Here is a 26589-nt window from a genome sequence, read left to right as displayed (position 1 = left end):
ACTCATAAGCCAATTTAGAACCCACTGAAGAACATGAAATCTGTCTTCTCTTTTTTATGTCAGATCCATAAATCTCATCTGAAAGCTTCCTGGGAAAAGACCTTCAAGACTAAGACTGTACATCCTGAGCATGTCCCCATGAATCTCAGAACTACATCTTCACAAGGGATTCCAGAACTGAAAATATTTTACATATTAGTACATTGGAAAAAATAATAAATGGAGCTGAGCATGTAGCTCAGTGGTAGAGCACTAGCCTAACATGCAGGAGGCCCCAGGTTTAATCATCAGCACATCAACCAATTAATCAATCAATAATCTGAAGACCTATACTTTTCTTTTTTTTTCTTCTTGGTACCAGGGATCGAACTTGGGTCCTTGCACTTGCGAGGCAGGCGGTGGAACCACTGAGCTAAATCCCTGGCCCATGAAGATCTATACTTAACAATAACTCATTATTAGTAGTTTAAATGCTCAAAACTAGATTTGAATTTCTAGAATTAAATCAGCCTCTATGTTCTACAAAGTTATAGTTTAAGTCACCAAACAAGTATGTATGGAAATTCCAAAGAGAAGGGAGAGATTGGCCATACTGGGGCGGGGGCGGGGGGGGGGGCAGATTCCTGGGCCAATATCTGAAAAATGTAAGGATAATTTGGAATTATTTAGAAGTATTACTTTTGCTAAAAATCTGAACATCCTGTAGGATGTGCTTTCAGCACAAAATCCCCCAGCAACTGAGGCCAATTTTGCTCTCAGACCTGCCATACATGGGTCATCCTCAAGGAAACATCAGAACAGATAGCTTCCTGACAACAGATTGTCATTAATGAGTTTCAGAATCTACTTAAGCTAGAAACAGTGAGACAGAGAGAAAGCAAGAGAGCTATTATACACAGGTGCAAGAAAATGAAAAGCCAATACATCATTGGCTTTTAAACAGTTTTGAAAACATCCCATTGAAAATGACAAGGTACTAGACATTGATGTGTGTGGGTGATATACTACAAAGACATGGTGAAAGCTCAGGAACCCCTAAAGTGGAAAAATTATCTCCCTCAGAAAATATAAGAAAGACAGTTTTTAAAAGGCATAACTATACTTCAACACAAGTAGGTTAGGATGAACCTTCAGTGTATGGATGGATGCCTCAGTTTCCACTGGGGGACAGTGACTCAGGTCCACTTAAAGAAGTTTTCTTACTCATACTTCATGCAAAAAAATGAAAGTGTGACAGAGCTTATCTTGAAACAGACACTAATTATCATTCATCCTATAATGACATTCACTTATTTCCAGATTTTTTTCAAAATAAAGATCTAATTTAAAAAACTTAACCAATTCAATGATATTAAACAACCCATAATTCTATCATTGACTAGTCTGATCAAAATGTGAGGAAGAACTTGGCAACTCCTTTAGGCAGCAGTTAAATCTCCCAGTCAGTTAGTGAGCATTTCTTTTCACATGAATTCACCGCAGCAAATGTCTATGAATCAGAGGACCTTACTTAATTTGCTGTTATGCATGAATAGTGCAATCTTTAAAAAAGATACTTTTCTAAAATAAACCCTTTATTATATAAGTATCTAGAAAAAAAGATCCACTTATAAATTTATTGGTTAAATATTACAATTCAACCAAAGGCTGTGGGAGTTTTGTTTGTTTTTGTTTTGTTTATCAGAGTAACTCTGAGGAGAACACTTTACCACAAATCCACATGACCTAAATTTCTTTCACATCATATGCTTTTTGGAAAGACATGCTCAATGGTCTGGAGAACATCTTGTGTCGCAGCATCTCCTACGGATTTGGGTAGACCTGGATCTCCTGTCTCTGTATGGGACATGGGAGAGAATTCTATTTCCCAGCCTGCCTTGCAACAGCAGGAATATGAGACTAACTTCTGGTCAAGGGATTCTCAGCAAAATTAGCATTTGTCTCTGTTGAGCTAGAGCACTGAACTGCTGGTTCAAAACTCTCCTGTCCCACTTGCCACCATCATGACCACCCTGGGCACCGTGCTGAAGTATGGTGTCACAGGATAGTGCACAGTGACTCCGTGGAACAGCGCATCAGGGACATCTGTGAAAGACAGTGTAATGAATCAGCAATGTTTCCTGGTACAAGCAACTTACATTTTGAAGTGATATATTGCCTCACTATTATTTAGTCTGCTCAGTCTAATAAAGTCATATTAATTTCAACCCAAAATTTGCATAAAATTAAAGCTGCTATAGTGTATCCCTAGAAACAGGACAGCAAATCCTGGGAAGAGGCAGTATGTGAGATCTCAAAATGTTGCTCCCATTGCTCCCTGAATGTTTCAGGAAAATATGGGCCAATAAACCAAAAGCCAGAAGGATGGAGCAAGCAAAGTCCTACCTGAATCAAGGTCTCCATTTCCATTAGCTGAGTCGATGTGCTTTTCCAAGGGAGAAGAGGAAGGGTCTTGCATACTGGAAACTGACAAACTGCTCTCCATGCCTGAAGACTAAGTGTCCTCTTCCCTTAATTCATCTTACAGGAAGAATTATCTAAAAGCAACCAAAGAAATCAAAGCACTTAAATTATATTAATCATATAACTTGATCCTAAGCTCTCCAAAAGTAACATAATCCTATCAGAACTGCTATTAACTCATTATAACATTTAGGATGCAATATAATGTTGATACTAGAAAATACTAGGAATGAAGAGTAATGAGTGTTTCTCTACTCAAGGTAGGCCACAAAGGTCATAACATCAAAACTATCACTTTTATACAGGTCATTCACACCTCTAATATGGATATATAATTTATTTCAATCCCTCATTCACTGTGGTGACCCTGAGCAAAATACTCAACTTAGTTAGAAGTTCTCATGTGTCACAAGTGATCTGGTACCAAAACCAGCTGAAATATCAATATTTGCAAATAATGTGATCTCTTGCAAATTAGAAATAGGGACACAACTTTCCATGTAATAGCACGGCCATTTCTCACTTACTTTCTTTTTTTTTTGTTACTTTAACATGTATTGATTAAAAAAAATAAAGAGGAAGAAAAGTTTTCAACGTCACTCATTTACTTTCTGACATCACTGGGGGGAAAGAAGTGAAACTCCAGCCAGTTCTCAGAAAATCTCACAATCTAACTCATTTAGGTCAGAGCCCAGGAGATATCAGAAGCAGTCATTTCTAAGGAGCAGCCATGCCCAGCTGAGGTGGCTAGATACAGTTATGTGATGTTGTTAAACCTTTCATTCATTCGATGTTGTTATTTCACACATAGAAGATGTTAAGTTGGCAAAAGGACAAGGGTAGGTGAAGAAAAGAAAGAATATAGTACATCTATACCTATCAATAGAATATTGCATGGCTTACATACTAGTAAAATGTCTTCTAAGAATACCACACCCTTCTTAAAAAGCACACACACACACACACACACGTGCACAGGCACAAACATAGACTTCTCTGGTACTATTTAGTTTACATTCATGAAAGACATTTTGAGGTTTTTGCAAAACTGAAGATTCATAAAAGAATGTTAATCATTTGTGCAATGGCAGGGAAAAGGCTGAAAACTGCTGCCAGAGGTAACCAGGAAGAGACACGAAATGCACCAGGTACCCAGCATTGGAATTTAGTTCAGCACATATTAAACTAGCTACCTGTTGCATATAAAGTGCATCAGACACTGTGGGGAGGATATAAAGCTACTTCTCAATCAAAATGCAAAGAAATAAAATACCTATTTTAGAAAAGGAATTATAAAAATACCTTGAGCTGGTTCATTAAATAGAAATCTAGGCATCTTGCTTCTACAAAGGTTAAGTTCAGGAAAAGCAAATGGAATGACAGTCAAGGATATAAAACCCATGTAAACAATCAGATAACTTTTCATTCACTTGACACCAAGCACAGGCTTACCATATTTTTGTGAAGCAAAAATGAAAGCATATAGTCTGAGGAACAAAAGTCAACAAATAACTTAGTTCAGACCTGTCCCAGAAGATGTGATACCTATGTTTGTTTTAAGATCACATAAAGGAACAAGAAGTAGTGACTCATGCCTGTGTCCCCTGGCACTCAGGAGGTTGAGCAAGAGGATCACAAGTTCAAGGCCAGTATGGACCATAGCAAGACCCTGTCTCAAAACCAACAACAACAACAACAAAAAATCATATAAAAGACAGGAAAATACATGCCCAAAGACACATTTAAACCCACCATAGCACTTTGCAGGGTGTAACAGAGAAAGCAATGTAAAACATTCTTAATCTCAACCCCATGGATCTTCGTATCTAAGGTAGTGTATTAAAAAATATAGTATAGACAAAAATTACCTGAACCTAAATCAACACTGGGTTTGCTTTCTTCTTAATCATCCAGAAGTGGAAGTTTTCTCATATCCCTCAAGGGTCATTGGATAAGCATAGTTTCTAAAAGCTTAGGCAGAAACACTACTAAAAAAGCTACTGAATGGACATATAGGTTCTGAGATTATATGAAATACAGAGTTGGCAAATCCAGCAATGTACCCTCAAGGCTGCCTCACTTTAGCCAGTGGACATCAGTTGGCCAAAATAACTCCTACAATAGTGGGCAGAACTGCACTGTCCTTAGAACATTTCTTCAAGATCTGTTACAACAGGGATGCAAAAACCTGTGGACCACAACCGACTCTTCGACAAAACTGAACCCACTCAAGAGACAGGCACAGAAAGCAAACCCAACCTAACACCAAACATCAGCAATCAGAACCATCATGAAGAATCCCAGGTGCTGCGCCTCAGCTCAGAAGCTCCCAGAGATTTCCTACCTGGAACTGCACACAGCAGACTGAACAGGGGACCGTGGGGGCAATGCTTGGGTTTTACGGTGTCAAGCAGTATGTGCCAGTTTATGGCTACTGCCACTGGCATTCAGGGAGTGATTATTGATACAAATGCAGGCAAATCACTTGTCCTCTGGATAAGCAGTCACCAGCTTAACAGTTCATGGGGTGGGGCGGGAGGCGGGATAGCTCAGAAGCACAGCACAAGGCCCTGAGTTCCATCCTCAGCACCCTAAAATAATAACAATAACAAATAAGTAACTCTGGACAGGCAAGTTCTGGTAATATGAAGTTTTTTGTTTTTTTGTTTGCTTGTTTGTTTTTGGTACTGGAGATCGAACTCAGGTCCTTGTGCTTGTAAGGCAGGCAACAGAACCACTGGGCTAAATCCCCAGCCCAATATGAAGTTTTATTGTGAACATGTTAACAGAGCTTCTGGTTTAGAGATGTAGACATTTCACAGGGTAATATATTTTTCAGAATGCCAATGGCTTGTGTAAAGCAGCAGTCTAGTCCCTGAGCCCAAGTCAGCCCAAGACAGCCCGAGCCCATTTCTCTAAATGAGCATGGATGGGTGAGGATGCACAGAAAAGGAACAGAAAATGAGAGCTCCTCAAGGGAAATGCCCAGAGGAGAAGATGATATGAGGAAACCAAGGGTCAAACAAGATCATAGGCTCAGGAGCCTCCAGAGGACTTGAGGGCAGTGGTACACATCTGTAATCCCAGCTAACCAGGAGGCTGAGTCGAGAGGATTCACAGTTCAAGGCCAGCCTAGGCAACTTAATGAGACCAGGAGACAAGCACTGAAAAAAGTAGAAAAGATATTAAACATGGATATCCAACAGCAAACAGTGTGGCAGAACCATGTGAAAAATTCCAAGGCAACTAACTCAGTGTAGAGGGTGGAAAACAGGATTGTGTGCGCCAGCACTATCATTCCTACCCATTCCCAAACACTTATTGATCTCCTATTAATGTTAGGCCCTGTTCTAGGCACCAGAAGACATGTGGGACAAAACAAAACTGTCCTAGTAGATATTACATCCTAATTGGGAGAGAGAGCTAATACATCTTTTTTAATTAGTAAGTTATATAGCCTGTTAGAAAGTGATCAGGGCTATATCCAAAAGAAATAGCTGGAAAGATCAGGGAAACAATGGGAAAGGATGATAATTATTTAAATGGTGGTCAGGCAAGACCTCAGGAAGTGATATTTGAGCAAAGACTTGGGGGTAAGAACGGGAAGCAGGATAAGCACAGGTGAGGAGGGAACAGTTTCCAAATGAAGGGCCAGAACTGCATGCAGTTCTGCAGGCAGGAGTGGCAGCTGCAGGATGCCATTCCAGGAAGTGGAATAACCAGCACTGTCACAGATAAATCACTCCTACTAGGGTAGCCACCCATGTGCAACATGGGTGGATATGGCAACCCCAAATGGAAGCCAACTGAAAACAAGAAGGCACAGACCAGGGTCAGAACTAGGACATGTAGAAGGAATGAAGGAGACAAGTTTAAGAAGCACCTGAAAGGTATCATCAACTGAATGCTGTAGAAATAATCCTAACAAAATGCAATCTTCATAGCACATAGTCACAGTTGTTAGAATATGTGATTCCACTTTCCACAGCCAGCTCTCAGCAACTAATGGAACATACAGAAATAGATAATTCTGGGGGAAACATATTAAGTATGAGAATAACATACCACTTCTCAAGTAATTTCTATTTCCTTGCTTTTCTGAAAAATCTGTTCACTTTAAATGGGGTCGGGGGATGCAAGTCTCACTGGTGACAATTGATCCACTAAGCTTTCCAAAATAAAAACAGGATGCTTTAGGATGAACATATAGCTCAGTGGTAGAGCCCTTTTGCAGCATGCATGAAGCCCTGGATTGGATCCTCAGCACCACAAAAAACAAATGAGACCACACAAAAATATAGAATTTTTTTTTTTTAAAAAGCACTTTCTTAACAATTTTAAATGGCTACTTTGAAAGGAAGCATATTTCTTTCTTTTTTTTTTCAGTGCCAGTGACTGAACCCAGGGCTTCATTCATGTTCTGCAAGTGCTCTACCACTGAGCTACCCTCCCAGCCCCCTTCTCTGATTCTTAAAATATATTGTATATAATTTCAAGTCTGAAGTACAGTCGTCTATTAAATGAAGCAAGATTTTTTTTTCCAGAGACATATGAAAGTTCAGAAGGTTAGGCTTTTATGGGGTAACTTCCTGTTTTGTACAATATGCTTTGTGATTTTGTGTAAATTTTACTATAATTGGCACTTCTTATCTCTAACCAATGACAGAATTATAGCAGTGGAACTTCTTACAAAAGTTGTCTTTGCCCAGTGAAAAAGCCATTAACTTGGTGAATAAGGAGTAATGAAGCCACTATCTAGTCGTGTGACATAAATTTTGCTTAACCTCTCTGTTCCTCAATTTATCAGTTAAATAAAGAGGCTTGCTTAGATGCAATCAAAAGTCCTTTTCAAATCTAAAGTGATACAAATTTACTACGTATTTTTAGTATTACTTGTATATTTTATCCTTCAGTTACCCATTTATGTGAACCAAATTTAATGCAATAACGACCATTCTCTTTCAACCGAATGATTCACTTTCTTTCACCTGGTGTGTATTTACAGAACATAATTTCATAAAAGGCCGGCAAAGCCTTGCTAAGTAAGAAATAAGTGAGGGAGAATACTCGTTTGATATTACTCTAAAACTAATCAGAAATTATTGGGATTTTATTGTCTATTTTGAATATCCACTGAAACTTTCTTTATCGTCCCAGCCCAGAATGGTTACACTAGCCACACTTGGTTTCTGAGCACTTAAAATATAGCTAGTGCAATTAAGGATCTGAATTTAAATTTTAGTGAATTTAAATGTAAATGGCCATATGTGGCAAGTGGCTGCTGTCCTGGGCAGCCCAGCTAGGCCACTACATTGGTAAGCCGTTGCATTTGAGGGTTTGGAACACGTCCTAAAATAACCATCAATTCTTGGCTCTCTTAAACATTTTAATTTAATTTAATAATGTCAACTTAATTAAAGGAGAACAAAGAAACTTTAAAACTTAAAAAACTTCAAAAGGGGATTTAGTTTCCCTCTAATATCCCAAAACTGACTCTTGGCAAACTCCCTGGCATTTTAGGCTTTTACTGAATGTGCTGCAATTTTATGTCCTTAAATTTGAAAGGAGAAACAATCTTAGAAATTATGTGTATCACACTAAGATTATTTGCTTTTCCCAGTCATTTCAGAATCCAAGATAATCATTCTGCCTGAAAAATGTTATCAGGCACAAACTTTTTATAAAGCCAAAAATAGTTTATGATTGTAACTATTAATAAATCAGTTAAGAATCAGTGGTTTCTATGATACTTATCAAACAAGAAAAAGTTTGCTAAAGTCTTTATGGCTCCTCACTGTTTCAACTCTTTATCCATTTGCATCTAACCAGACACTACAGAAAGGTAATCTGGGACTATAGAGTAAGACATTGATTTAAATGCACCAAATCAATCATTTTAAATAGAACTCAAGTGTAAACTATATAAAAACCAAGGAGAGAGCCACTGGAAAGCATGGCAGAGTTAAATCTCACATCACTTATGGAAGGACAAGTGGTATTCCACTCAGAGGCTTTAGGTCCACCCAGGTAGCTACAAAATTTACTAATTTGGGCAAAAGGTGTTGTCACACTTTGACTTTTTTTTAAACCATGTTGCCTTTTTCCTTCCTACAAAAGACATATAGTCTTGATACAAACCTCCCTAGAAATAAAATATACAAAGGAGTAAACTAAAATCACTTGTAACCCAATACCCAGGGAAAAATCACTTTATGTTTAGAGTGTCTCCCCCAATAGTTTCTCCGTGAGTATTCTTTGTGAGTTCACACAGAATTCAGAATTCTAATCCATTCTTCATCTAACAGTACATAGAAAGCAATTCTTCATGTCACTTCAATTCTTTGAGAGCATGACTTGAAAAAGTGGTTGTATAATTTTTATAAGCAATTTATTGACCATACCTCTATCATCAACCGTTAAGGTGTTTGTATTTTTTTAAATTCTTCACCATTATAAATAGTGCTGTGATTATCATTCTCAGCCATAAATCCTGCATCTCTGATGTTTCCTTAATGTGAAATACCACAAGTTAGATTGTTAGGGATCAAAATTTGTTAAGGATCAAAATATGGGGCCATATTTAAGGACTGTGATAAATCCTGCTAAAATACTGTCTAGACAGCTTTACTCATGTACACCCTGACTAGCAGTGGACAAGAGATGTCTCTACCCAGTGTCTTCCCCAGTCCTGAATACTGATTCCTTCCACACTGTTCAATTTAATATTCAAAACCTGAATGATGTCTCTCCACATACTTCTTATATTTTAACTCTACATGTACACTGTGTGGATTTTTAAGAATTGTATATATTTTACCTCATGAAGCTATTTTCCTCAATTTGCCCTTGACATGCAACTGCTAGTATTTTTTCAACCAAGTCAAATCTATCAATTACTGTGTTTCTTCTAAAACTTACATTCTTAAAAAGTCCTCCCAATCCTAAGATAGCAGAAAGCTAACTGCTTAGGGATTTCAAGTTTTATATTTAACTTTTGTTAACATGTAGGAAATTTATGCTCAAATATTTTGTGAGCTGCACCTCTGACCTCATCATCTTCTCCCCAACCCTCCTCCCATCCCAGTTAAAAATCCACTCTTCTCCCATCAAATGTTTATATCCTGTCTTTATCACACACTACATTCTTAAATATCCAGGGCCATGTTTCAGTACACCAAACTTTCATCTCATTAGGAGCAAAGCTGAAGAAACAGGATCTAAAACTACTTTTAGTAGGCAATGATTAAGCCTGGGGTCATTTGAGGTATGTTTATAGAGGGATGACAATGGTGTTTGCACAGATTGGGAGCCCAGTTCCAGTCCCTGATGACTCTATTGTCATAGCACATTCTAATATGAATAGAATATATCTGCAAAGAGCTCACAGAAGAAATTACTGTGTGTTGGAGACTGCTAACTACCTCCCACAGATACCCATTTTCTCCTCCAGTCTACAATAAGGAATCACTGGCTAACGGAGACATTTCCCAGCTCTCCTTGTGCTTAGACATGATCAAGTCATTAAACTCCAGCCAGCAGGAAGTTGCAGGATTGCTGTGTTGGACTACAGAGTGGGAGAAGCCTCCTCCTGCCATCCACCTCTTAGGATGGGCAGCACTACCTGACAGGTGCCAGCTCCCGTGAAAGGTCATATCAAAGATGAAGAAAGGCTGGTTCTGAGACCTCATACTTCAGACTTTGAAAACAGCTTCTCTTTGGCCGACACTAACTTTGGGTTGCTGATACAGGGCCAATCTCAGCTCCAAACAAACACATTCTAAAAGTATTGTGCTCCTTTTTAATAATCTTGTAATTAAGATGCTCAGATTGTTACTGCTACAGTCAGTGTATACCCCAAGTTTTGCACTATGGTTTGCACTATCCATAGTGCAAAATGCTGACTTTCATTTTAATGTTTTAAAAAACACAGCTTGCATTAATGTGTTGATCAAGGTTTCTAAAGCTTCAGAAGAATGAGATCTGTAAAAAAAATAAAACAGGAATCTCCCCATTACACAGAGTCTGGGCATGAACCTAATCTGTGAAAAAAGTGAGGTCAGAATCACCTATAATTTCATCAAATTTCAGTCTTCTCTCAAAACTTAAAGTAGTAGAATCAACTGGAGGGCTTGGCACAGATTTCTGGGCCCACTCCCTGAATTTCTGATTACCTAGATCTAGGAAGATGTTTGACATTTGTATTTGTAGCAAGTCCTTAGGTGATGCTTACGCTACAGGTCCAGAGAACACACTTTTGAGAACCACTGCTCAATGGAATGGAGATTTTGTAAAGGTTGTTAGAAAGATAAAAGTAACTCTTCAACCAAAGACTGAAGGTATACTAAAAGTTTCATAGGTATACTAGAAAACATACTATTTCTGCAAAGACATTTAAATGTGGGGAAAGGAAAGATGATTTTTCTGGAAATGGTTTTGCACAGAAGAGTCCTTATAGGACACCAATAATATCAATTCAACTGTTTTACAAGGTCAGGCTTGGCTCAATTGTGTCAGTAAGGTTGCCACCACTGGGACATAATGCCTGAGGTAATCAACTTAAAAGAAGGAAGATTTATTTTTGGTTCACAGTTATAAGGTTTCAGTCCAAGGTCAATTGGCCTTCTCATTTTGGGCCTGTGTCAGCATGGGTACATCATGGCAAGAGCATGTGGCAGAAGCCTGTTCACCTCAGGGCAGGAAGCAAAGGGAGAAACCGGAAGGGGTGCAATCCCAACATCCCCATAAAAGGAATGTCCCCCAGTGACCTAACTTCCTCCCACTAAGCCCCATCATCTAAAGGTTCACCTAACTTCCAACAGCAACACAGGTTGGGCACCAAGGATTTCATACACAACCCTTTGGGGTACACTTCCAAACCATAGCAGTAAGCCACCTTTCTAAAGTCAGGCACACCTGATCTCCATAAAACTTCAATAAGAGTCACAATAGTATCATGTTATTCATGGTTGAGCCATTTTCTTAATAGATCTAAGTATTTGGACAAATTATTTTTTCCAGGCCCCAGTTGTTTGAAATATGAAAGAGAATGGATTACATAATTTTAGGAACGCTTCTCATTAGGCCCCTCATTGCTAGCAGATGGGCTTTTTTTTATATGAATTACATCTACATTGAATTGTAAAAGCCAAATAATTCTATACAGCTATCCTCCAGGAAAAAACCCAAAAAAGCAAAAAGAGAAAGGCCCTGTCCTTCTCTCCCCTCCTCAAGGAAACCACTTTCAACTCTTAGCTGATTGGGCATTTCATCTCCACAATGTCGCACAACATACTACTTCTTAATTTCAGTCTCTGTCATATCAGTTGATAGCTTGCTACAACTCCCTTCAACTTTCTGACCCCCGGACCTCCTCACGGATACCCACTCTACTACCACAGTGCCATGACTACACCACTCCCCAGCCATGTACTACACTGTGCTCACTCTTCTAACACAATTTTTTTCCTGAAGTTAATAAGTCATTTCCCATGTCCTTTTCTGCATACTTATCAACAGTTCAAAAACAAATTTTCTACTTATTGCCTAAAGCTGCTCTCCATAAACTGAAATATATAAGTATTTTACTAATTTCCATTTGAAGCAGTGCCTTCCCTTCTAACCTAATCTTGACTGAAGCTTCCATTGCTGGAATACTGGTGTTACCTTTTCTTTCCCTCCCCTTCTTATAGGTTCTTCTGGCTTCTTCCTTCTTGTTTTTCTCCCTCCTGTTAATGGAGCATATTCTCTATCAGATTACTAATAAAGGGTTTACCTGGAGAACTTGTGAAGCCTTGTTTGTCTAAAAGTGTCAAACCTCTTCTCATAACAACCAATAGTTTAGGTGGGTTAAAAAGAAATCCTAAGTTGGAAAAATAGCCTCCCTTAAAATTTTTTGTTGTTGTTTTGTTTTTGCAGTACTGAGAATTGAGTCCAAGGGGATTCTACCATTGAGCCACATCCCCAACCATTTTTATCTTTAATTGTGAGACAAGGGTGTCAAAGGTCTTGCTATATTTCCCAGGCTATCCTCCAACTCAAGATCCTCCTGCCTCAGCTTCCTGGATATTACAGGCATGCACCACTGCACCCAGCTCCCTCTAAATTTTGAGGGCTTTCCTCCACTGCCTTCTAGCTAGACCTTTCATAGTGAGGAGCAACAAGGCTGATGGATACATTTGAGCACATGGGTGGAGAGTTCTGGTAGGAATCACTGTGGAGACCTGGTGGGCCATCCAATGAGAAAACCCTAATGTTAGTGACTTTGCTCTTAGGTTGGTCAAATTACCCAGAGAAGGACTCTCCCATATTCCAGTACAGAAAGGCTTGAAGTAATCAGGGAGGGAAGGAGGGAGGGAGGAGGGGAGAGAAGGAAGGAGGGAGAGAGGAGGGGAGGGAAGGAAGGAGGGAGGAAAGGAAAGAGAGAAAAGAGGAGAAGAGGAGAGGGGAAGGGAGGAGATGAGAGGAGATTGAAGAAGGAGGAGGGGGAGAAGGAGGGGGAAGAAGGAAAAGGGAAAGGGAGATGGGAGGGGTGAGGAAGAGAAGAGAAACAACAACTTCTTAAATCCAGTGCAATAAAGATGTGCTCAGTTCCAACTTCAGATTTACGAGTATGAGTCAATAAATTATTTTCTTTCCTAAATTAGTTCCAATACACCACTGTTCCATCTTGTCTTTTGTCTTACTGAAAACATGTTAAAATATCATTCTGCAACTGGAATTGTCAAACTCAGGTGGAAAAGTGAAACTACACTGTGCTCATAATTTCAGACTTGCTATCCTTTTTTGTATGTGACTTAGGAAAAGATAGTATTCTCCATGTAAAAAATAAAATGTGAAGGTCTAAACTAAAAGCTTGTCAAATTCCAGATATGCCCTAGCTGCCCTTGTAAGCCTACAATGTCTAAATCACACAGAAAACTGCCTCATTTCACACTCCAGGAATTTCAAAATGAGCGCAGGAAATCTAATCTGAGACCTTTCAAAAATATTTCAATCAAAATTGGAAATCTCTAAGGATTCTAAAGGATGCACAACCAAATTGAGAGCCAAAACTTGACCTCCAAAAAATCACGGTTTTCATTTTCTAAAACATAATGTGAAAATACTCTGGAATCACAAGAATCTCGGGAAAAACTGTATCTGTAAATGGCTTTGAAGATGCAAAGCAGTGGTAAGTGCTATGCATTATTATCAACACAAGCTTCCTCCTATTTATGTTCACCCTGTCACCCAGATTGCTCTGCTAACCCCACCTTGACCAGCCAGGATTCAGCCTTTCTAAGAGGAGACAGACTCTGCTTCATTCCATCATCAAGTAAGATGAACTGACTGCAGGGGCAGAAGGTTCATGGAGTTTTGTCATTCACTACATGCTCAGAGTTTGATTTACTCTGATTAGGACCACAATTTACTCAACATTTTCCAACCAGGCTTCGTTGGTTTTCACTCAAAAGATTGAAATCTGACACAAATTGCTGCCCTAGCATAAGAAATGCTAATTTTTTACAATCAGATTCATACCTCAACACTAAGAAATAAGATATGTTGGAGATAATGGGCATTCAGGAGCAAACAGTAGGGTTGGAGGCAGTCACCCACTCTCACACAGGAACTTTCCGTGTCTTCTAATTCAAGGCTTTCACTGGCACCTCTTAACCTGCCCAAAACAGCACATATTACAGGAGAGTGTATAGTGAGCTAAGTCAGTTATTCACAAATGGTCATGAACAAAATGAGAAAAGAAAGCCTTGCCACTTACTTGCTCAAGAGAAGGAAAAGACTAAAATGCAGACCAGTTGACCAATACCTTGAAGGTAGATTTATTTATTGACTCTGTACCTACAAATTTATTTGCTATAAAGAAGGACCCTTCCCCCATCTAGCTGCCTTACTCATAAGCTAACTAAATAAACTCTTCTAAGAAAGGTAAGGCTGTGTGATACCCCATTGAATACTACTCCATGTTAAGAACCCCTTATCTGAAATCCTTACAACCAGAAGTGTTTTGGATTTGGGACTTTTTTTTTTTCTGATTTTGAAAGATCTGCATATACATAATGAGTTTTTGGGGAGGAGACCCAAGTCTAAACATGAAATTATGTTTTATACATAAAACACCTTATACTTAGAGCCTGAAGGTAATTTTACACAACATTTGGATAATGTATAAAATCAGAAATACATGATATGGAACTTTCCACTTGCAATGCCATGATTCCAGCTTAATAAGTTTCAGATTTCAGAGCATTTCAGATTTTAGATTGTCAGACTAGGTATGCTAAAGCTGTATACAACAGATCTTAGCCAAGCAGCAATGTAGGATTTCTTGCACCAGAAATTTATATCTAAGTCACAAATGTAAGCACCAACCTTCAGTAGGCATAAGACTGAGCTTGGCTCTGGGACTCTACAAAAGAAGCATGAGTTTCAGAATTAGCACAGACACAGAGACTTTGATTTTGACATCTTGGATAGACCCAAAGCAAAAGACTTCCTCCATCATCTTCTTAGATTAAGGGGAATAAATTCAGCATCAAGTGAAGTTGTAACAAGGGTCAATAAACTTCATAGTGGACCATAGGTCTGTATTTATTACACATCGCACATGTGCATATAAGCCATTTTAGGTAAACTACACCATACATTGTCTATACAATCATGACAACTTAAGAAGTAAAGAAAATTACAAAGATGTCTTCAGTAAGCTAGATATGCAGACATGGTGTCTAATAGTGCCTAATTATCTGGGTGTGATTACTTCAAGATGGATACATTTAAGTGGTGTCACCAAGCTCCAAATGCCCAAAGAAGCATTTCTTCACCCCTCAAACAAAATATCAATGATGAAGAGGACCACCACTGAGTGTCCTCCTCTGAGGACAACAGCCAGAGGGAAACCCTGGCCTAAAGTGCTCTGCAATCTAGCCAGAATTCAGGCAAGAACTGAGGGGCATTTCAGGTGCTTATCTCACTGAAAGCCATAAAATTGAACATATATCAAATTTTAAATCATTTAATTGCATGAGAAGTTTTTACAAATTATGCAAGGTAAATAAAAACACCCTAACTTTGGTTAGTAAGGAACTTGGGAAATATACAGGACTTTGCCAGAGACAGCAGAAGCCCTGGGTTTACTCAGTACAGTAATATCACTTAGCACTTACTGGCATGAGCTTCTAGCCTTTGAACCAGCTCATGCAACACACATCTTAGCTGCAAAATAGAAGGACTGTTCTAGAAGCTTCCTCACACCTCACCTCCCATCAGGGAATCTGGGTGCTCACTTTCTCTCCCAGTTAAAGCTAAGTGCATATGGTAAAAGCAAATGATACAACACCCCCCCTGCTAGAATAAAACAGGCATTCACAAAAGGGAATAGTCACTAAGGTCTGAGCTGGACCATGAAAGCTTTCATGAAAGAGGTAGGTCTGAGTTGGGCCCTGAGAAACAGAGAGCTTGAAGAGGTTGGAGGAAGAGTGAGGAGTCCATCAGGCTATGGACCCCAGACTTGGCAGGGGAGAATAGGAGGAGGTCAGCCTCCAGGTCCCAGAGTCTGAAGAGACAACTGCCAGGAGACACCCCCAAAAGAAGCTGACAGTCTACAAATGTCCATCTGCCTTTTAAAAGACAAACTGTACAAAGCCACTGTAGTGTACAGTGGCAGATGGCCAAAAAGTAGAAAGGGATGGATGTGTGCCTTGCATTTGACAGCTAGTAGTAGGAACACAGCACATTTAAGTTTAAGTTAGTTCTAAAGACAATGCAGGACAAGGATCCACCCCCAGGCTCCCACAAACACCACTATTCTGCACAGAGCTATTCTCTTCCTCCCACAGGAACATCAGCATGGAGGACTTCCACTGGTACCCTTCTTCCCAGGCTTGGCTATTTTTCAATAGCACTATAGATTGTGTATTAGGGAAGAGACAAGCAGAGAAAAACAAAAGTTCCTCCCTTAATGTCAACTTGGATGAAAATGATGACATCCAGCAGTCCCTATCTCCCAGCCTATGATCAGGGAGGACACTTAGCAGGGATTAGATACAACAGGGCAGGAGGCTTCAGAGGCTCTTGAATCTGTCTGCTTCAACTGGAAACCACCAGCAGCTGCATTCTGTTGCACTCCTTTTTCTTTTTAATTAGCACATGATCGTGAATGGTTCTCAGAAGAGCAGGCCTGGCTTAAGGTCGCCTCCTCCTTCCCTCTCTCCTGCATTTAGTTAGCAAAGCTCTCTCTTGGGAAATACATAAAGAAACTCACCTGCGACTGAATAAATCCCTGAAAAAACATCACCACTATAGCCCAAAACCTAAGGGGTAAGTCTCTTAAACACACAGCATTTTACCTACTTGGGACTTTAGAGGTGTTTCCTTCATTGGACCAAAAACTAAGGCTCCAGACCACAACCGAGATGAATAAGGACAAAACAGGATGCAGGATACCCCTCTCAACCACTAAATTCAAGTTGTCCTGTCTGTGTAAATCCAAGCAAGTAAATCAAGGCTGAATGAACACAAGATAGACCACCTGCAGGTTTCAACATACAGCTAGGGTGGAACGGGTAAACTTTACACCTACTGTTTATAAATAAAAAAATATGCATTGTGAAAGAACTGTTATTCAACTATCTCTATAAACAGACAAAGTTTCACTCGGAGTTAACACCAACACTACTAATAAGAGAGCTAGGCTGCTTGGAAAAGTCAGTATTTGACACTGGATTTCTTATCTCCACGAATATTCATCACCTCTGTGCTCCCTTGAAGGGTAACATCTCAGAATCAACCCTCACTCTCCCAGTATCTCTTTCCTAAGACTCCTCTTTCCCACTTTTCTGCCTTTAGAAAGGCAAAGCCATTTTCTTTCCTGCAAAAGCAAATGCAAATATCACCCTAAAAGAATCACAATTTGGCTTTTTGTTGTGTGTGCTTTTTGCTTTCTATCCTCTAAATTTTTCCATCACTGCCTCCACTGCCCTCCATTCAGTGGGACATTTCTCTAAGCTCTGTGCATAAGCAAGGCGTCTCTTTCAGACCTAGCACCAACTGGAAAGCTGTTTAGAGCAGTCTCCCAGGAATGTCTGTCTTCTTTAATTGAAGAACTCTAACCTAAGCCCTGCACCAATTGGAACCATTTATATCTAGTGACAGATCCCTTTTGCAGCTGCATGCCCAGTGAGTGGCTTTGTTTGGTACATAGGCAAGATAATTACTATAGAATATATAATACTAAAAAAAAAGTAGACCCTTTTCAATCTGGAGATGGAAAAAAAGAAAATGACTACAAACAAAATGCTTCTGCAATTGATAAGCATGCACCTATGTACCTGTATAAAGTTGTAAGAGTAAACATGTCCTTTAAACCAAGTTTTTAAAACATGTATTTGCCAAGCAAAAATTGAATTCGGTCATTCATCACAGGGAAAATCGAAAACCAGGGTGGTTTAAGATTAAAGTGACTTAGCCAAGGTCATACAAAAAGTTCTGAACCAGAAATAGGTTTCTAAATTCCCAGAACTATTCATTCTATTAGAGGACCATTTACTTTCCTCTATTTAGTGCACTTTCTAAAATAATGTCAAAGGTGATTGCTATGAAAATTCAGACACTTCAATTTAGTAACAATTGACTTTTTCTGTGGTTAAAAGAAGTTAAATTTCCTCTCACACAGAGTAAAGGCCCTTTGATTCACCAGCTTCATAGCCTGAGGGCACCTGTACCAGGGAAGGGATACAAAACCAGCCATGAGCCCCCCCGCCCCCAAAACAGGCATATGACAGTGTTATGTTCACTTAAACAGCGAGCGGTTTTTGTTTCCAGCTTTCAACATTGGATGGAAATAATGCAGTAGAGGACCAAAAACTGGTCAGATCTAAAAGATGCTCTGCATCTTAGAAGGGAAAAGTTCTAGCTCTCCTCCTTCAACTTGCAGTCAGTCTCTCCAGTCTCCCCAGAAATTTATTCTCCCTAACATTAGTGGAGAAGGAAATTGATGTACAGTACCAATAATTATTTTCTCAAGATGAAATTCCAGATATTCAACACTCTTCAAATCTTTAATGGTCAATTTATATGACAATAAATGGCAGTCTATCCTTACCCAGGGACAGAGTTAAAAATAGTGATTTGAGCTTTAAAAATTCTACTCTCCCATGACCATCTAAACTAAATGTAAAAAGAAAATGTTATCATTTTACTCCACTTCAAAATTAAATGCTAAAAATGAACCGTATTTGTAAGGCTATGTATGATCTCTACAGAGACTCAATTTCCTTATCAATAAAATACTGATTTATTTTCAATGAGACATTGATTAATTTCAAATATTAATTTATTTTCAATAAAATATTGATTTTAGGTGGGCTAATTAAACACTCGAATGCATTCAAATGCTCAAATGCTAGGCAGAATCTCACATATAATGAACCATCAATCAACTGATGGCTGTCCCCATCTCAAGACAATATAATATCAGGATTCTGACCCTAGCACTCTCTCTTAATAGCTGTGTCATTATGGGCAAGCTGCTCTGGTTCTCTAAGGCTTTAGTGTTTCCTCTGTAAAATGGGGATGACAAAACTCATTAAAAACATGAATCATAAACATAAAGCATCAAGAGTGGCTTGCAAATAAGGCTGCTGAGAAAACCTCACAGGATAAAAAACCTACTTGTTCTTCCTACCCCACAAGGCCTAGGCCACTCTTGTCTAATCACAACTGCTGATATTATTTGCCCTACTTTGCAGAATACAACAAATGCTTTAACAGCAAGCCCTGTACCTAGCAAAATGTGTCATTTCCGTTTTTTGGTTTTTTTAGAAAAATAAACAGAAAAGCACAATGGGTTCTTTCTTTAGTTAATGTGAAAAATATCTATCTTATTACACGAATGGAAGCCTACAGGTGCTACAGCAAGGACAACACAAGGGACCATAGCATTAGTATATGGTGAAGTAGTATCACTTTCTAAAACAGTCTATAGGCCAGTGATGGTAAACCTTTTAGAGACCGAGTGCCCAAACTGCAACCCAAAACCCACTTATTTATCCCAAAGTGCCAACATTGCAACTAAACCTGAATACTGAGATTTTAGTTTAGAAAAAAGCAACTCATACATTAACATCTTTCATCTTAGAAGAAAAACAAATAACACCTGTACCATTGGTTCACCACCATGACTAGTATAGGCCAACCAGATGGGCACATTATAGTGGCAGCTTTTGATTGGAACACTGCTAAACTGACAGTGCAAAACCAATACTGAAGAAGAATTTTATTTGGTAACCTTAAATGAATCATGCAACCATCTTTGTTCTACTGGAAGTTCTAACAGAAGAACTTATTACAACAGAGTCCTGCCATTTAAACATCTGTACGTTGACTTAGACACAGCCAACACTTGTTTTAGCCAATAAGATTTTCTTAAGAATTGTCCCACCAAATTTTTATCTTACAAAGAGAGGAAGTACTTGCCAAACCCTAAGGCTGAAAATGGAAAGCCTTGCACTTCAGTGGACATTTTCTCTCTGGTTACCAGAAGCTACAGTCATCCAACTATATAGTATACACATTAGCCAGCAGTGGGTACAGAGTTCTATCTAGAATGATCCCTTCTAGACCTAGGAATTAAAAGAGGAAAATCAAGCCAGGCATTGCTCATCTAACCCATTTGTGCCATTCCTGGGGTTATGTATCCCAGCTACACATGCAAAGGCCTCGGTGTTCTCTCTAGCACCCTTGCCTGAGTAAAAATGAAAACATGACCTAACTGTCACAGCACTTCAGTTCTGCACAGTGAGCTACAACTCACCAGCCATCATCTCATACAACTGTCACCTAAGGTGAGTAGTGCTCTTGCTACACTTTGGAGACACAAGTCAAAAGATGAGTCATTTGGGCATGTCACCATAGATTTATTGAACCACAGGGTTTTGTTTTGTTGAGGGATGTAAACTTGGAGATAGCTGAGCTTCCATTCCAGTTCAATGCCCTTCTTTTGCAGATAAGAAAGTGGAGACTCAGAAAGATGGCAACGTTCATCCCTGGTCACATACCTACACAGAACCATCTCTGAAACTAGAAGATAGGCCCCAGTTCCCCACCCCAAAACCATCAGGAATTAAGAGATCCCTGTTAATGCACAGGTTGGCCTTCTGATTTGTTGAGATAAGTACAACTTCCCTTTTTTAAAAGTTTTTTTTTGTGTTTTTTTTTGAGTCAGGGTCTCACTTTGTATTATTCCAGGCTGGACTTGAACTTACTATGTAGTCCAGGCTGACCTCAAACTCACAGCAATCCAGCAATCCTCCCGTCTCAGCCTACCAAGTGCTGGGATTACAGGCATGAGCCATCATGCCCAGCTCTCCCTAACTACTATTATGTGTGAAATCCAGATAGTAAATTGCTGCTGAAGCAATGCAGATGTAAGAATGAGAACCATCAAAAATTTTGAATTGCAGATCTTAATGCCATTTTAATACAAAAGTCTCCTTATTACTCCTACACTCCTTACATGAACTCTAAAAATTTTGCATAGTGAAATACAAAGAGAGAAATGTTGCCCAAACCCATTACATCAGAATTGGAGGTCATGAAAATTCCATAAGGAGTGTTTTTTGTTCAAATTATTTTTTTAAAAAGTAGAACTTTTGGGCCATGGATGTAGCTCAGTGGCACTGCGCCTTCCTGGCAAGTGCAAGGTCCTGAGTTTGATCCCCAGTACAAAAAAAAAAAAAAAAAAAGATAAGTTTTATTCTGATATCCAAAAAAATATTTTACACAGAAGTGTCAACCCTGGGAAGTTTGAATTTGCATTACATGGGCTTCTTAGACCCCAGGAATCTCCTATCCAATAACAGAATCCCAAGTACTTATACTCTCAACCTTGTTCCCATCATCAATATTTCTTCTGAGTCCTCTGGGGCCACTGGCACGTACACAAAAGTAGAAAAAGCTATCTCAGCTAAAGTAGGCTCACAGGGCCTATGATGAACAGTTTAATATTCCCAGGAAGGTCTATGATAAAAAAGGAACAGGGAGGAGTCAGGAATCTATTCTGGCTTTGTTTTATTAATGCCAAGAATCATGGAACTTGCCATTTATATCTAGCAAGCTTTTTTAAATTGGTCTATAATTTCTGCAAGAACTCTTCGTGGAGGAAAAACTTGATGATCAATTACTCTATCATTAGTGAAATGCACTCCCAGCGGGATTGAGGTTCAAGGTAGCAGTATCCTAACAGGCAACTTGAAACTCTCCACTCTCAGCTCAACAGGTCTGGCAAGCACTTCGGGAGCAACATGCATCAAAACTGCGCACTTGACTGCACTTCTCTCTACCATGGGAACGGCCGAGACCCCCAGCCACTGGGCAGTGTTTATGCATGGCCCAAAATGCACCTTGCAGGCAGTAAAAACTTGGGTGGGGGTCTGGAGGCTTTGGGGTGTGCATGCATTTCTCCTGGCTCCTCACTTGTCGGAGGGCTCTGACCCAGCATAGAGCTAAGATAAAGATCTGAGACGGTATTTATTTGTGGCAGGGAGGAAGCAAAATGTGTGCAAATTTAATGCTTAGTAAGGAAAAAGTAGCAGATCTCCCATCTCAAAGGACAGCCCGGCCAACAGTTCCTTCAGACCACCAATCCTTCTCCCCTCCCCTCCCCCCATCGCCTATCTCCTTCCCCACCCCCAATCGTCTCCCCAGGAAATAAAGTTGAATTTAAGCGTTTTCGATTTTTCTCCGACCTGGTTGAACCTGGATCCATTTGCCCGATGTAGACACGTCAATCTGTCGCCCAGGTTCCTTGGCTAAGGTGCAAGGGTGGAGGGGTGAAGGAGAGCGCTGGGCAGCTGCGATGGTTTGGGATCCAAGTGAGGTGAACCCTCCTAAAATAAGGTTTCCCACCGCTCCGCTTCTGATCGGCAGCGGCAGCTTGACCTGAACCTCCGGAAGCAGCGCGGGGAGGCGCGCAGGCCGGGGATCCCCAATTCCCTCACAGCGCGGGGCGGTACAGGGAAGCAAAGCCAAGAGATCCCGAGGTGGGCGGGCAGACAGGCCACCGCACGGAGAGGACCGAGCGTCTCCGTGCCCTTACCGGAATCCCACCCAACTCTAGAAACCCAAGGATCCTGAAAATTCCGAAAGCGAAACTGCGAGAGAGCTCCAGAAGTTTGGGAACAATCTCCCAGGCTCCCTGTCTCAGGACTACCGGACACTGCAAATGCCACCAAGGAAGCTCATTAGTGGCAGTGACCATCGCTCCGTACAGCCACCATCCAAGTGTGCGGGGACATCCTTCGGTTTTTTTGTACATAAAAGACCCCAGCCCACACCACCCCCCAGCCGCTGGAGCACCCTACGACCCTTCGGTGCTGGGACGGTGGTCGGCTGGGCTCCGGGACAGTTTCAGTTCCAAGGAAAACTTGGGTCCTGCGAGAATCCTACGGAATGTCCTTCGTAATCGCCTGTATGCAGTCCTCGCTTCCACCGCACAGCTCGGAGCAAAATCGGGGGTTTCGGTACGCTGGAGTGAATTGTACCCTTGTCCGCAAAGACGTCAGGAGGGCGAGGGGTGGGGTTCGCGGCTGAAACTGCAGTTTACTAGCACAGAGCCATTTTAGGCTAGTCTGTACCTAGCAGAGCACTCGGAGCGCAGTCCCAGGAGGCACGGTGGGGCGCGGGGTGGGGGTGGGGGTGGGGGACCGGTCCGCGCGTCGCCAATCGCTCAGCCTCGCCGCCCGGGTGGGAGGGAAAGCCAGTCGCGTTGTCTCCAATCCTGGTGCATTCTAGCCCACACCCACCTTACTCCGCTAGCAGACCCGCCCCTCCGACAGCACGGCCCTAGTCTAAACGACCCTATAAAACCTCCACTGGGCCCCTGCAAAGGCTGGAGTCTACGTTGCTGTGGTAACTACAAACCTGGGTAACACTATTTTTTAAGTGTCATTTAAAAAATGTCTCCCAGCTTTTGGCCGTTATGCGGTCAGGTTCGAGGGCCCGGAAAAGGTCACTGGGACCTGCCCTAGCTGGGCCCGGGGACCACTGGCGACCACCGCGTGGCCCCCGTCCTCTCTTAGGGTCTTTCCCGCTGGCACAGCTGTCAGTCCTCCGCTCAGCGGCTGCGTCCTGGACTAGGGCGACCCCTGTCGGGGACCCCAGTTCCCAGCTAAGCCATGTTCCCGCATTCTGGATGGCTCTTCCTCATGCTAGCGTTTGCCTGTTTTCCCTAAGGTTCTCCTTACTGGCTCCGATTTTTGTCTCCAAATTCCACCCCCAGGCCCACATGCTGGCCTTGCCTGAACACTTGGACCCCCACTTACTCCCCAAGGCTACAGCCCTGCCTGCGTGCCTGCCAAGGCCAGAGGAAGACGCCTCAGACGCAGCCCTTTGGTTCTCTACCGGAGCGAGGGGCAGCCCCCCTCACCCCCAGCACTTTCCCCAAACGCCAACAGCGCGAAGCGAAACCCAAAAGCAGCTCCCCACTCTGACTACACCTCTTTGGGACGGCCGAGCTGTGCAAGCCCCATCCTTCGGCCCCCGCGCTTTCATCCTCCCAGCGCCTTGGCGTGGCCCCCAACCTTCCACCCCAGGGTGGCGTGAAGGGAAGCAGAAGCCCAAACTAAATCCAGCACACACAAAATCCCACTGACGTCTGCAGCCCGACTGCACCCTGCACCCTGGACAGTTAGTCTCTTTATTAAGCACCTCCTCGCTCCACTTATTCAGGAATTTCCTTGCACAGGATCCAGCGCACAGAGAGAAAGAGAGCTCACCTTCTAGAAAGCCGAAATAAATCATTCCCTCTGCCCTCATATATTTTTGCACCACGTGTCAGCAGTTTGTCACGTCACATCGGGGCAAGGTCTTGGTTCCGAGACGCATTCACATCCCGGGCGGATCTCTTTACCAAGCCCCCACCCCGCAATTGCACACACACCCATGTACTGTACACAGATCCACAGCACACAGGGCAATCGCGCGTCCATGTTCTAGTCCCGGCCAAAGGCAACCGTCCACCCTTTACCCTCTAGCAATGGACTTGACACAGACTCTAACCACGGAAAAAACCAGGGCAGCTCGTTCCCTCTCTTTTTTCCCACTTAATTCGCTAAAGCGACTCCCGGAGTAACCAAAGAGAGTCGAAACTAAGGCGTGGCCACTTCGGTTGGGTTTTTTCCCACCACAAAAACCTTTATTTTCAGTTTTTAAAAGCCACCTAGCCCGCCATATTGAAACTGGCACGGCGTCTACAGACTCCTTCCCCGCTGTTGTAGCGCTTCGAAGAAAACACTAGTAGGGCTGGGGCTCTGGACGCGCGTCCGGCCACCGAGAAGCAACCACTTCCCATTCCCAGGTCTCCCCCTTCCCCCGCTAATCCCCTCCAGCCGCCCCGGGTCAAAATCAATAAATAGATCCCGCAGTTCCTACAGTTGCTTTTTGGGAGCATTTCAGCAAGACACACGCTGGCGCGCGCGCACGCATATTAAAAAATAAAGTCCAAAGCCTGAGCAGGCTAGCAATTTTGAAAGGAAGTCGAAGACTAGAAGACAACAGGAAAGCCCCAAATGACAGGATATTACTTTAAGGGGGATTTTAAAAATGAACAAAAAGATCATCTTTGCTGGAGCACGCTCCGAAACTACTACTGACAATTTCATTTCAGCTGCACAGGCAAATGTTTTCAAGGGGGAGATATCAGATGTCTCAGAGATTTCGGACCCCCTGCCTGGTCTCCAACCCCCCTCCCCACCATCTTTTCCCCACCCCCCACTCCACACACACCCCAAAAGGAGATCTCAGCGCGCAGGAGACGCGGGAGCGCAGGGTAGGTAGCTGCTCCGCTAAAATGAGTGCACAAATGAGGTAGGGTCGGGCTGCCCGGGGAGGAGGGGGACACTTCGCAACTCCAGACGGACTCCCACACGGCGGGGCTTTTCAGAGGCCAAAGACTCGGAGGAAGGGGACGGGGAAGCAAAAATGACAACCCGGAGCGCAGAGAGGAGTTTGGGGTTTCTCTCAAGTGCTGTCGCTTTCTTCTCTAGCCCTTTTCTTGGGCTCCTCTCCTCTTTCCTCCCCCACCCCCACCTCCACCCCAGGGTGGATCAGGCTTCCCTTTTTTTCTAAGCTGGAAAAAAAGACGCTGACCCGCGCCCTCAACCTGCGGGCCCTCTGCTCGCGGGCCGGGGACAGCGGCCGGTGAGGCGTCCTACCTGAAGAAGTCCGTCCTGCCTCAGCGTGGACCCCGGCCCCGGGCGTCTCCGGAGAGGGCGCCGGCCTCGCTCGCTCGTTCGTCCGCCCGCCCGCCCTCGCCGCCCTCGCTCCTTGCCTGTCGCCTCCCTCGCGCGCCCGCTCCAGTCCTCCAGCTCCCACTACAGCCTCATTCCAATATGGCATCCTCTCTATGCGCATGCCCAGCACTCTTTTTTAAAATTTTTTTTTTTTTCTGCGCAGCTAACTCCTTCAATGACCTTTTCCAGCGCTTGCAAAATGCCTTAAGCCAATTAGCCCGAAGTTTGTGGTCTACTCTTTTCACTGCCTTCGTCGCCACATCCCACCCCAGTTCCAGGGCACACAGACATCCCCCACGCCGGACTCTAAGCCACGCGGCCCCCTCCGACCCGCTCCCCTCCCTCCTTTAGCTCCCTCCACACACTATCTGCAGAAAGTTCACATCGCAAGCGTTTCCGCGCACCCATCAGCAGCTAACTCTGCTGGACAAAGTCCGCATTTCCTCGGTCGCTGTTTGTTTTCTCGGTTTGCAATCGCTCCGTGGACCAAGTGCACAAACTTGGTCTTTATCCGCCCAATATCCTTCCAAATGGATTCAGTCTCAAAGAACAACCTCGGCCCGTCCACTCCGCCCCACCCTGCTCTTAAATTGAGCCTTTCCGAGGAGATTCGAACGTTTCCTTGCCCTTTGGTGAGGACTCGAGGGGTCCGGGAGAGGTTTCCCAGAAGACCGTGCCAGGAAGGGCAGGAAATTAAGTTGAGGCTACCCGGGAGATCAGTCAGCTTCTGGTAACGAGGCGCGCCACGCGTGTTGTGGGGCACCTGGCCAGGACTGGTTCTCGTCGAGCAGGGAAAGAATTCCTGCCCCTGCAGAAGAAAATCTTGGCCCTCGGCGATCTG

General features: G+C 42.4%; 1 protein-coding gene across 2 annotated transcripts in view; it reads right to left on the bottom strand.

Annotated features, from left to right (window-relative positions):
• The window catches only part of Sfmbt2 (Scm like with four mbt domains 2), a 235580-nt gene extending 209523 nt beyond the window's left edge, over positions 1-26057 (bottom strand). The window contains exons 1-2 of one of the 2 annotated variants that reach the window (XM_004854532.4): positions 25671-26057; positions 2386-2537 (exon numbers count right to left, since the gene is read on the bottom strand). In XM_004854532.4, the coding sequence (XP_004854589.1) occupies positions 2386-2485 (100 nt within the window). In that variant the 5' untranslated portion in view covers positions 2486-2537; positions 25671-26057. Of the gene's footprint in view, positions 1-2385; positions 2538-25670 lie in introns of those variants that run through there. The other variant, XM_087181970.1, reaches the window with a different exon arrangement.
• Positions 26058-26589: the final 532 nt, after the last annotated feature.

The sequence above is a fragment of the Heterocephalus glaber genome, unplaced genomic scaffold (assembly GCF_053883595.1).
Source record: "Heterocephalus glaber isolate CG9 unplaced genomic scaffold, H.glaber_assembly_v1.0 deba00001472, whole genome shotgun sequence".
Lineage (NCBI taxonomy): Eukaryota > Metazoa > Chordata > Mammalia > Rodentia > Bathyergidae > Heterocephalus > Heterocephalus glaber.
This window is presented reverse-complemented; position numbering and strand designations above follow the sequence as displayed.